Source organism: Ipomoea nil, unplaced genomic scaffold (genome assembly GCF_001879475.1).
Source record: "Ipomoea nil cultivar Tokyo-kokei standard unplaced genomic scaffold, Asagao_1.1 scaffold2818, whole genome shotgun sequence".
Taxonomy (NCBI): domain Eukaryota; kingdom Viridiplantae; phylum Streptophyta; class Magnoliopsida; order Solanales; family Convolvulaceae; genus Ipomoea; species Ipomoea nil.
This window is the reverse complement of record NW_017619246.1, coordinates 2,422,018-2,434,877: the sequence shown is the minus strand read 5'-3', so window position 1 is coordinate 2,434,877 and position 12,860 is coordinate 2,422,018. Positions and strand designations below refer to the sequence as shown.

The following is a 12,860-nucleotide window of genomic DNA, read 5'->3' as shown; positions in this document are numbered from 1 at the left end:
CGTAAGAATTTCATGCGGGTAACCTTATTAAAAAGGTACTTACTTGTCCAAAGTATTGTCTCACCCCACATACCTTGAGGTGGACCCGAACTTATCAACGTCTTGATATTTATGTTTGGCAACAACATTCGATTGAGGTGAATACCGTGTCGTACACTCGAGTACAATACCAACGCTTGCGTAGAAATCACCAATAGGTGTTTCATATTCACTACATTGATCGTTCGTAACCGCATTAATCCACGATTAATTTAGTTTTTCTCTTTATTCTTATAAAGAATAAACATGTGTTACACGTTAACACATCTTGTGGGTGCTAACAGATTAGCCCTCACGAATCCATTCGGAATTTGACCGAAAGGCCAAGACCATGAATCAATGCTTCCGAAGTTGAAGCACGAATCAATGCTTAGGAATGAGGCACGAATCATGCTTTACCAAGCATGAATCATTGCTGCCAAACTAACGCGCCGATTCCAAAGCAAAATTCTATTGCTTTAAATTTTATAAACTCACAGCAACACATAGTTGCTTAATTTATAATTCCAATGCTTATTAGCTAATTATAAAATTAGCCAAGCATCCTTTCGTTAGTGCTATCAAGCACTATCATTCGTGCTATTAAACACTACTATTAGTGCTTTCAAATAGCACTTAACTAGTGCTAAGTTAATTAGCAATACAGTGCTAATTTTATCTTGCACTCTCCGTTAGTGCTATGAAAGCACTATCCAACAAATCATTTTTTGTCTCAAATAAATTCCATACTAGTGTAATTTGGAATTTTTGATCAAGTTAATTTTAACACAATTAACAAGAACAAATCAACCAACTTTCACGACTAGTTGAATCAAGTTTATATAATCTTACTCAGAATATTATTTAAAATATTCAACAATTGAGCTGCGATGCTTGCAATTATACAACTATCCCCACTACTACAGAAAAAGGATATTACGTCGCCTAATTAACGTCGTTTTTTGAAAGACTGACGTTATATGTCAATAAAATAAAGTAAAAGTAATTTATATTAGTTACGACGTCGGTTCTCTAGAAAAACCGAGGTCATAAATATTTTTTTTAAATATTAACACATACGACGTCGGTTATGCAAAAAGACCGACGTCGTAGATTATAAATAATTTATTTAAAAATAAATAAAAGACATACGACGTCGGTTCTCCCTAGAACCGACATCGTAAGTTTGAAATAAATTTTTTTAAAAATAAATTAAAGACATACGATGTCGGTTATGCAAAAAGACCGATGTTGTATTTTTTAATTAAAATTTTAAAAAAAATGTTTTTCATATTTAACGCATACAGATCTAGATCTCGACATCTCAAAGCACACACTCTCTCTCTCTCGTCTCCTTCATCCCTTTCTCAGAAGCATAAAACAGAAAAGAAAAAGAAGCTAGCATCTTCGTTCTTCATTCTTTCTTTCACCATGGTCTTCTTCATCCGTTCCTACAGTACGCCGTCTTCTTCGTCACGGTGTACCAGCATCCACCAGCAACAACAACTTGCGTCTTGGACAACAACGATTCGATGTAGATCTATGTTCTTTGTTGACGAGCGAGCTTCTAGCTTGGAGTGTCGACGAGCTATCTCCAGTGACCACGACTGTATGGCGACGAGCTTTCTCCGGCAACCTTGATTGTAAGGCAACGAGCGTAGCAGGTCCGACGTGGAGGATGCTGATAAGTGCATTTTTGTCTATATTTTTACCCATTTCTTGAACCCTTTTTATTTGTGAATTGCCTAAAAACTTGTGTGAATTGTGACTAAGTTATGTTGGTTTTATTTCAAGGTGCAATCATTCACAACAAGTGAGGAATTCAATGATTTGTGGGAAAATACGAGCAATTTAGGGACCAAGAGATCAACCAAAGAGTTTGGAATGCATTTAGGAATTTTAGGAGCATCGTACTGCCTCCCGTACGCCCATCCGTCAGCCCGTCCAAGATCTCAAAAAAGAAGCAGGTGGCGTACGCCCTGCTGTACGCTCGTACGCATGCCCGTACGCCCTTTCTAGTGAACCAAGAATAAATTGTACTGCCTCAGGGATGGCTGTCCCTAAGGCAGTATCACTGTGCTCTGTTAATATTTATGCGTTTTTCTTGGATTTTTGGGGGATGGGAGAACCCTAAATAGCTAGAACTCATTTCTCTTCATTTCCTTAGACTTCCTTAGCTTAGATTAGTCTAGTATTACATCTCTAACTCATCTAGCAAGCTTGTAAACGCGGATTGGAGTGGGATTCAACCACAAAATCTTCATCTTCAATAGAGAAGCTTCTTACTCTTCTTTTAAAGCTTTTGTGCAATGTTTATGATATTTTCTTGTGCTTTGTTGTTATTTATGCTTATGAAGTGTGAGTAGTCTGTTTTTGGGCTCGGATTAGGGTGATATTGCCAACCTAGATGCTAAATAGGTGATTATTGCATAAGGGGGAAAATATCTAACCTAGGGTTCATTTGTTTGTGAAGGATTTATATTGAATCTTGTTAATATTTGGTACGTAGCTCTTATTAACTTGCTTTTGGGTAGTTTTTCTCCACAATGAAAGTTGGGGGAAGAACTTAAGCCTCTCCTTTCTCTAAACCCATTTTCTTTCTATGAAAATAGGGAAGAATTGGGGGCCTAAATGCTTATGTGCTTTAAGAGCTAGGAATTGATACACCATGAAAGTGGGGCAATCCTTGCTCTAATCCTTGTTCTTTAGCTTATGAAAATGGCTTTAAGCTAGGATTTTTATGTGCTTTGCCCTTGTGTTCCCTTGGTTGATGTTCTCCCCTAATCCCTAAGTTGTTAAAGCATCTAGAAGGCAATATCCCCTAATTTGAGCCCATCTTTTATCATTGTGTTTACTTGTGTTTAAATTGCATTGTCTTAACTAGATTTTTAGCCTTTAATTGTTGACATTACCCAGCCATGAATTTGAATTTGTTTGGATTCTTGTGGGTTCCAATACTTTGGTGCCTAGAATTTTAGTTGTCACTCAAGTACGTGTCATAGTCCCAATCCCTTGCGGAACGACAATTTACACTCGTTTACTCACCATCTCTTTCCCGTACATAAACTTTTTTCAAAAAATTTAGTACGTATCAATATATTTTTTTAAAAAAAAATGAGATACGACGTCGGTTTTTTCAAAAATCCGACGTCGGGTTTTTGGAAAAATCGACGTCGTATGTATTATTTAAAAAATTAAAAATAATATACGACGTCGGTTTTTTAAACCGACGTCGTATAATTTATTTACAACGTCCCCAGATCTACGTCGGCAAATAACCGACGTCGTATGCCTAAAGTAAATGACGTTAAAAGGTGTTTTTGTAGTAGTGCCCAATTTTTGACAAATTGATTCTACTTTAAAATCTATATCGTTCAACATGAACTAGAACCGAAGCCCTTATGAGATTTCAAACATGTAACACGCTTGTTACATTTCGTTCCGGCCGTTAAGCCATTTTAGCATTTTCCAAATAATGCTACTTGATGCACTAGGCATCCATATTGAATCTTTTATATAATAAAATATCACACATGAATATTTCAAAATATACAAAGTTCAAACACATAAATGGAACGATTCATTTTTATTCAACACTTAATAAAAATGTATCACAAGGATACTACAACATTTATTCAAAAATAAATAAATAGGAAAAATTACATTGGAAACACATTTCCTTATTCCTATCTCATAGTAATCCTTCAACCCGTGTGTCTTGTTCCATTTTCCAATCGTCCACTCCATGAAGGGTGGTCTATAGCGCACATCGGGGGTACCTCGGTTGTGACCTCACTCGTCCAACTATCCACATGTTTTAAACATAGCAAAATTGTCCTCAACCTTTTCACCAGGATGATGGATCGCTTCATAGTGGCATTTCTCCTTCTTCTCATAATCTTTTTGAAAGCTAAGATTTCGCTTGCCTTTCCTTTGATTACGGTTGAAGTCATTGGTCACACTACAATAGTCCTCAGACCATGTAGTGGTCACATAAACACTAGATCCTTCGTGGCTTTTAGCAGATCCATTAGGCATCGCAATAGGTACCAATTGCGTGCCATCAACCACAGGTCTACCGGTTCGTGAACCGAAGTTCTCCGGAGCACCATCGTGTGATTAGCAACTCCCATGGAAACATCATTTCCAACGTTGCTGCCGTCAACCGGCATCACGGAATGTGCAACATCGTTGCTGTTCCGACCATTTGAATGTGCACCACAAGCAACATTCGCGGATCCAATACTCTTGGAATCCATCGACTTGTTCATTAGCAAAAATAAATAAGGTTTTAAGATTATTAGTGATAATGAACCAAACATCGATTTAATATCCCAAAATAGTATTTATATATACACTCGAAAATATATAAAATACTATTCGATATATATCCAAAATATATATATACACTCAAATATATATAAAACGGACCCAAAGGTTATATATACATATATATATCTACGAAAAAGATATACCAATATATATCAACCAAAAATTGGTACTTATAATCCTCAGATTATAATTCCAATCCAATGACTATATCAAATAAAGAGAGAGGATTTTTGCTTAAAGCATAATCCAATACGAAAGAAGGAGAAGAAAGGAGGAAGAAAGAAGGTAAGTACGAGTCAGGCGAAGTGCCCTTATTCATTAAAACCTTATTTTCCACCTCCCAAAAGTTCTAGGAGCGTTGTGGCCCAGGCTTCCCAGGATAAAATGTACTATGGTTCGACGTTTGAGCACCCAAACGAATGAACCCGGCGAACTAGAGCACAGGCAGAACACAACTTCAAGAATGGAGTAGGAGCAGAGTTAGAATGGAGTATGAGCAGAGTTTTTCTGTGTGTGTTGTTCTCTTGTTCGTAGTTCTTCACTACTTTCTTGTGGAAAACCTGCTGCTCGCATTTAATTTTGGCATTCAAACCAATTCAAAATTGGAATTAATGGACAATGTGTGTTGTTCTCTTGAAACATGCTGCTCCAACAACACTCGTATATAGGAAGTGAAGGATGAATAGGATTTAATTTTGGCATTCAAACCAATTCAAAATTCAAGACAACTTTTGACCTCCCAAGGTCGAACTTTCTACCTCACGAGCTTCAACTTGAATTAAACCTAATTAAACATTTTCAATTTGCACGCTTGCAGACGAAAGAAAGCCTCTATGCTATACATTCAATAAATCTCTAAAAGACTCTTGTATAAATAGTGGGGCAAATCCTCTTCCCAAATCAATGTGGGATAAAAGCTCACTTTTTCCCTTCATTTTTCCAACTCAATGGGTCTACTTTGGGAATCAATATCTCATTCACCCATTATCCGTTTTGAGCATACAATATATCAATCTCTTCGTCTCACTATGAAGAATCCGAATCCACTTTGACCCGACCCAAATCGAAAGTGGACTTCACTAATAATTATCCCACAAAATAGCCACTTAAAATATTTTTTTTAATGCTATTTTTCCAACAACTAGGTGGGAGAATATGAGCTTTGGAAAATGCAAACAAATGCTTCTAAAGCAAGGGTTAGGGCTAGGGCTAGTTGAATTTCATCAGAATTTCCATTCCTTACACATCTATAACATGAAGAGCATTCATTTCTCCATCATCCATCCAAACAAGGACAGTTAAGAATATATCAATTCTGAACATATTTTCTTCCCTTGGACCTTGGGGAAGAAAGGAACCCAGCAAATTTAATTAGGATTGGGGTGAGCGTGGAGCGGATTTAGGGTGAATCCGATCTAATCCTCTAAAGATAAATTTGAAAAACCTCATTCACAAAAAGTGTGGATCTAAACCGATGCGATTCGTTAATAGCAGATTGAATGCGGATCGAATGATGGATTTTAAGTTTACAAAATAAAATAATTTATAATACAAGATTTCAAATATTAAAAAAAAAAAAAACAATTTTTAAGCATTTGATTAAAAAATCCAAAATATCCAATTTTTAAAAATACAACTAATTAATTTGAAATTAAATTCAAACAAATCTAAATTATGATCTTCATTCCATCCACTACAAGTGGATACGGATTAGATCAGGACAGATTTAGCGGATATAGCAGATCCTTCCTCACCGTTAGGACAAAATGGACGTTTAGCCAAGCCAACTAGACTCCGTTTAAAGCTAAGTTGAGTTGTGTGTATAGTAGACCAAATGGTTTAGGATTCATGAACTGCAAATAGCCCAACTTCGATCAAGTTATTTTATTGACAAAATGGATTTCTCTTGTATTCTAGAGACTTGCCTAAAAAAAAAAAGACTAGCAAGCGCAACGAAGGATCACTTGTATTATTTAATTATAAGTGCAGTTGAAATTTGAAGAAATGAGAAAGAGTATTTAACTAAAGGAAATGTTGTCCAAGCATGATTACAAGTCAAAAGTCATGAATTGGACACCACTTGATAAATTTGAAAAGTTTAACCCCTCTTGCCTAATTTGAAAGACAAATAGCACATTTGCCAATATTTTTGTCATGTGTTCCATACAAAATCGAATTGAGGGATTCAAGACTTGAAAAGTTAAGAGAGATTTTTTTTTGTTTTTTTTTAATCTTTTGAGTTTCCAAATATCTTTTATAATCTTTTGAGTTTTCAAAGATTTGGAAGATATAATGTTCAAAACCGAACATGAAGTTTATGCCTATGTATAATTTTCAAGAAAAATTGCATATTTGATTTCTGAGTTATACTCAAGTTCCGACTTAATCCCTGAGTTATGACCATATTTATTTTTGGTCCCTTAGTTATGAATGAAGTGGTGCATTTGGTCCCTGACTGTTAAAACTTACGGAAAAATTAAAAAAATTTAAAAATTGAGGGGTAAAGTAGAAATTTCACATTTTATTCTCCTTCTTACATCAAAATCACTTTCACAACATTACTTTTTCACTTATTAGCCTCTTATTCCAAGATTGTTCAATTCTAAAAGCATTTCAATAACTTTAGCATAACTTGTTAGGAACTTGGCTCTCGTATAACAAACTTAAAGCTTAGCGCAAACAAAGAAAGACTTAATCGTTGTCTTCAGACGTGTAAAACACACTATCCTATCAATTTTCAATTTTCTTTACTAAGCAACAAAGGTAATCAAACCATAAAAGATACAAAATGATGTCAAATTTCTCAGGTTGCTTTTATGATAAATTCAAGGAATAACTTGAGATTTTTTGTCTGTAAATTTTTTTCATATGCAGTAGTTTAGTCAATAATAATTTTTAGAAGTTATAAAAGTTTTTAAAATTTTCATAACTTCGTCTTAGATACCTCATTCATTACTCTTGTTTTTAAGAAGACAAAGGAGGTGACATATATATATATATATATATATATATATATATATATATATATATATATATATATATATATATATATATATATATATATATATATATATATATATATATATATATATATATATATATATATATATATGTTAGTGTTTTTAATGTTCAAAAACCCCATATTATAATTGGCGATATTATTATGGCATAACTAAGATAGGTTTAGAGTTTGTCCGTCCAGCTCTACAGTCAACTGATCAATCAGAAGCAACAACAAAAGGACTGACACTGAAGATCTGATTTAGGAAGCTGATTTCTAAAAGTCTTACGCGGTATTATCAGAAAAGTTTGGAAAGAAGATCAACGTATATTTTCAAGAAAGGTATGGACCTAATCTTCTGAGATTACATTCCTCTTTTATAGTCTTACCTTCTACAATCAAAGTCTTTTATGGAGAGAGTTTATTGAAGAATCTATAAGTATCCTCACTCGAAGAGATTTAGGGTTACGCCGAAAATATGAAGAAACACTCCCCATCTGCTATATGAGATTAGATCTTTGATTGTCATGTATCTTCTCAATATAATATGTTCATGGTGATTAAGATGATGAACTTGAGAAGAATCACTGCTGCTTAAACGAAAGGACACTGTGATCACACTGTTGTGGGAACAACTATAAAGAGCGTCATTGAAGTGGACTGCATCAGAGTGGGCTCTCCAAGTGAAGGGATTTCATTGGACTTCTATATGCATGGCTCTCCATCTTCAACAATCCACTAAACCTGTGTAGACTGAGTTTGTACCTTGTGTGGGGCACTTGGGTAAGATTATTGTATATCTACCTTTGTACATTGGATTATGATTTAGTGGATTGGACGCCTATGTGATCGTCCCCCAGACGTAGATACACACTGTATCGAACTGGGTAAATATTCTGTGTCGTTGGGTTTGTGCTCTTATCTTTCTCTTATATCTTCTCCACCACTTATTATTACTGACTGACTTCTTAACTGAATCAATCAGTAATCTCTGACAGTTACTTAATTCTGTTAATCTATCTAAAAAGAGAATATGCAAAATTACATGTGGTATTAGAGCTTTTAAGTCTACATAGTGACTTGATCCGACAGGTTGTTTTTAGTTTTGCATTCTCTCTGTCTTTCGTAAGTTTTTTTCTGTGTTCGTTGGCTGGTTGTTTGTATTCAGGATGGATGCAAGTATGAAACCACCAGAACTAGATGGTCATAACTACTCTTTCTGGGAGGCTCGCATGGAGATATATTTTCAAGCACAAGGTACCAGGGTTTATCGTACTGTCCTAACTGGGTGGAGTCGTCCCACTACTCAGAATGCACAAGGAGTTACTGAAGATAAGCCCATGGAGACTTGGACAGACGATGAAATGAATGCCTCGGATCTAAACAACAAGGCATTGAATTCAATTGTAGGATCTTTGCATGAATTTGTATTTACTCTTGTCACAGGAGTAAAAGAGGCTAAACGAGTTTGGGAAATTCTTGAAACCAGATTTGAAGGAACTAGTGATGTCAAACAGTCAAAGCTACAAATGGTTTTGTCAGAATTCGAGGCACTCAGAATGATTGAAGAAGAAACCATTTCGACCTTCCACAGTAGGGTTCAAAATCTTATGAACCGAGCCTCAATCCTTGGACAACCTTTCACTGATGAAAGAGTGGTCAAAAAAATCCTTCGATCTTTACCTAAACGCTTTCGAATGAAAGTAACTGCTATTCAAGAACACACAGGTTGGGAAAAGAAGACTGTCGGAGAACTTATGGGAAGCTTACACACATATGAACTAGAAGTTCTTGCTGATGATGATCTTGGAAGCAATAGAAAAGGAAAGTCAGTGGCCTTTGTGGCTGAGGCTGATCGAGAATCTGACACAGACGACATAGATGATGAAACCTTGGCTCTTCTAACCAAAAATTTCAAGAAAATCTTAAAAGGTTTCAACAGAAAGGGACAAGGTCAGTCTACTAGGACACAATACAAAGGCAACAACTCCTCATATCAAAAGGCTGAAACATCACCTTTCTCTCAGAACAATCAATCTCAGACTGGTCGAACCAGACAAAACAGAAACAGTTCCACAGACACAGGTAAATCTCTCAACCGGTCAGTGCAGTGTAGGGAATGTGAAGGATATGGACACATACAGGCTGAATGTGCAACGTATCTCAAAAGGAAAAAGGCTTTGTCGGTAGCTACTTTAAGCGATGATGAGGAGGAAACATCAAACGATCAGTCAGATGATAATGTGGGAAACTTTGTAGCCTTCTTTACTGCTACAGACCTTCAGTCAGACAAAGATCAATCAGATGAAGAATCGTACATATTGATGTTATCACATCTGTGCTTGTTTTTATGGTTATTTTGAATCATCACAGTAATTAAGCTCTTTAATTTTGCTTATTTAATACATGTTTTCCTTGCTATTATCATTTAATTATGGTTCGCACTTGTTTTGAATATTTATGGTGTTTGTTAGTGTTTTTGAACCATTTTAGGTCAAAGATATGACCAAGGGGAGTTCAAGGATGAGTTTGGAGCAATTTTGGATGAGTTTGGGGCCCAGTGGACTCGACGCGTCGAGCCAAGGGCTCGACACGTCAAAATTTTTTGCTTTCAAGTTTTTGTGTTCTTATCTTATTTTATGCTTTCAAGTTCAGTTATTTACATTTGATTAAATAACCTAATTAATGAACACGATTGTTGCATAAAATAAAATCAAGTTGACGGTAAAAATGTTACCGGTAATAATAATATTAGAGTAACGGATTGTAACAATAGTTGAATTGCCTTAGTCTCAGTATAGAAAATACAGGGTGTCTTTGTCCAGAGTCTTCAACGTGTCCCCTCAAGCTGAGGGAAGCATCTACTTATACAAAGGTGCCAACGGTAACAACATGGGACATAAATGGGGAGCCAAGCCTTTAATTCTCTCTCATCAATGGTGGCATCAATGGTGGCTTCAATTGCAATAAATGTGACACCTGTTGGAATTCTGTCCGTTGGAGTTTTGCCCGTTAGGTCTCCCTGTGGTGCCGGGTCAAATATGGCGCCGGGTCAGATGCCCACTTATGATCCGGGTCGGGTGCCAGCCCTATTATCCTGTCACCAGTCCCCCCTACTCCTGAGTCTACGGATGTGTTTGAGTTGACTTGGGAGTAAGGCTGAATCTATCTTGAGACTGCGCAGAATCCTGAGTGATTTAGGATATGCGATTTTGTTTTCCAAATCCCACATGGTTTGTGCTTTCCAAATCCTTTCCCGCCTGAGCGGTTTGAGCACCTCTCTATCAGCTCTTGTCACCATCTGTCGGTTTCTGCGGTTTATCGTTACCATTTTTTTTTTGTGGCGTGGGCCGGCTTCGGGCTGGGGCACCGCCACAACTGGCCGAGGCACTGCGCTTTGGACACAGCCGAGGCATCGCCTCAGCCACTTGGCCGAGGCGTGCGCCTCAACCCTTCTTTTTTTTTTTTTTTTTTCTTTTTTTATGCTAGCTGAGGAGCAAGCCTCTAGCCGACCGCGACCGAGGTGTCGCCTCGATCGATCGTGGCCGAGGCGTCGCCTCGACCGATCGTGGCCGAGGCATGCACCTCGATCGCTCGTGGCCGAGGCGTCGCCTCGACCGATCGTGGCTTAGGCGTGTTAGTATGGCTAGTATTTTTATATTTATTATTTGTATAATATATAGTCATAGATTAGTGGTGGTAATTCTGTTTGACTTAGCTTTCTATTAGTTAGGATTAGTTAGAGATTAGTTCTACGATATACTCTGTAATCCTATCTTTTGTTCAATCAATCTGAGGTGAATTCACTAATCTGGTATCAGACACAGGTTATCCGATCCTCTCCAACCTCCACCACAAACTTTTTTTCCCCCTCTCACCCTCTTTCGCCGGCGACAACGCACGATGTCGACTTCTTCCGAGCGAACTGCTTCTGCTGCCGCCGGGACTTCTTCTCCGACCGTCGGAAATACGTTGTCTGGTGCACACCACTATATCACGATGAAGCTGACTCTCAAGAACTATCTATTCTGGAGGATGCAGCTCCTCTCTTTCCTCCGCGGCCAGGATCTCCTGGGCTTCGTGGATGGTAGCTTTCCATGCCCGCCGGCCACAATTCTCGGCACTCCGACGACCGGCGATTCGGCAACCACCTCGGCCGCGGGTGTAGCGGTCGTGAATCCGGCGTACCATGCCTGGGTTAAACAGGATCAAACCATTGTCTCCCTCCTCGTTTCGTCCATGGCAGATGAAGTCCTTCATCTTGCTCTTGGCCGGGAGACGTCAGCTGCCATATGGGCCTCCATCACCGGCGCCCTGGGATCCTCTAGTCAGGCTCGGTGTCTCACCTTATTGAGCCAATTCCAGATGTTACGTCAAGGGAATGCCTCCACTGCCGATTACCTCGGGAGAGCTGGTGTTCTCGTCGAAGCCCTCATCCAAGCTGGTCGCCCACTCACGCTGATGGAGCAGAACCTGTATGTTATTCGAGGTCTGCGACCGGAGCTGAAGTCCCTTGCGACGTCTCTCACGGCGACTGGAGCGGCGGTGACTCTAACGCATTTGTCCGATTTTTTACAGGCCCATGAGTTTATTCTCGTGGACGACTATCCGTCTCTTGATGCCGCAGGTTCACACACTGCCCTGTATGCCGGTACTGGTCGGGGCTCGCACGGCGGAGGCAGGCAGTCGCAAAACTCCCAGCAGCAGCGGGGTGGCCGGTCAGGCCGTGGTGGCCAGAACCGGGGAGGACGTGGTGGTCGCGGGGCGCCGAGATGCCAAATTTGCCGGTCACACGGCCATTCGGCGGTCTACTGCTACAAAAGATATACAACCTAACCACCGCAGCCTCAAGCGCACGTTGCCATGTCCGGTGAAGCTCCGGCGGCTCCAACCACTGTTCCGGGTGATGGGTGGTATCCGGACACCGGGGCCACCGCTCACGCAACTCCGGACCCGAGCATGTTGAGCCAGTCGGATGAGTATGGCGGTTCAGACGTTCTCAGAGTGGGTAATGGGGCAGGTTTGTCTATTTCGCGAATTGGTCGTGCAACTATCCCATCCTTGTCTAAAACATTATGTTTAAATAATATCCTGCATGTACCCAGTCTTTCCGTTCCATTACTCTCTGTCAATAAATTTGCAATTGACAACAACGTTTTTTTTGAATTTCATGCCAATTACTTTACTGTGAAGGACTCCACAACCAACACAATTCTGCTTAAAGGGCCAACATCGGGCGGCCTCTATAAACTCCCGGTGTCAAGACAAAATTTCGCGTTCGTCAGTTCCCGGGCTACTCCCACCACTTGGCACCACAGGCTAGGACACCCGCACAAGCAAGTCCTAAATAAAATTCTCCAAAAGTGCCCCGTCACACCTAATAAAGCTGCGTCAATCGAGTCGTGTACCTCGTGCCATCTCGGAAAGTCATCTAGATTTAAGTTGGATAGTGTTCAAAATTCCACTAAAAATGTATTAGATTTAATTTGGACTGATATTTGGGGGCCTT

The 12,860-nt window shown here is 39.0% G+C and overlaps 1 protein-coding gene across 1 annotated transcript; it reads left to right on the top strand.

Moving 5' to 3' along the window:
• The first annotated feature begins 11,254 nt into the window (after window positions 1-11,254).
• Window positions 11,255-12,187, top strand: LOC109158448. The gene has a single exon (XM_019306354.1). It carries the CDS (start codon window positions 11,255-11,257, stop codon window positions 12,185-12,187), a length of 933 nt encoding a protein of 310 aa, XP_019161899.1.
• The last annotated feature ends 673 nt before the right edge of the window (window positions 12,188-12,860 follow it).

What these genes read in the sequence shown, in the direction of transcription:
- LOC109158448 (XM_019306354.1), top strand. Translation starts at nt 11,255, where the DNA reads ATGTCGACTTCTTCCGAGCGAACTGCTTCTGCTGCCGCCGGGACTTCT.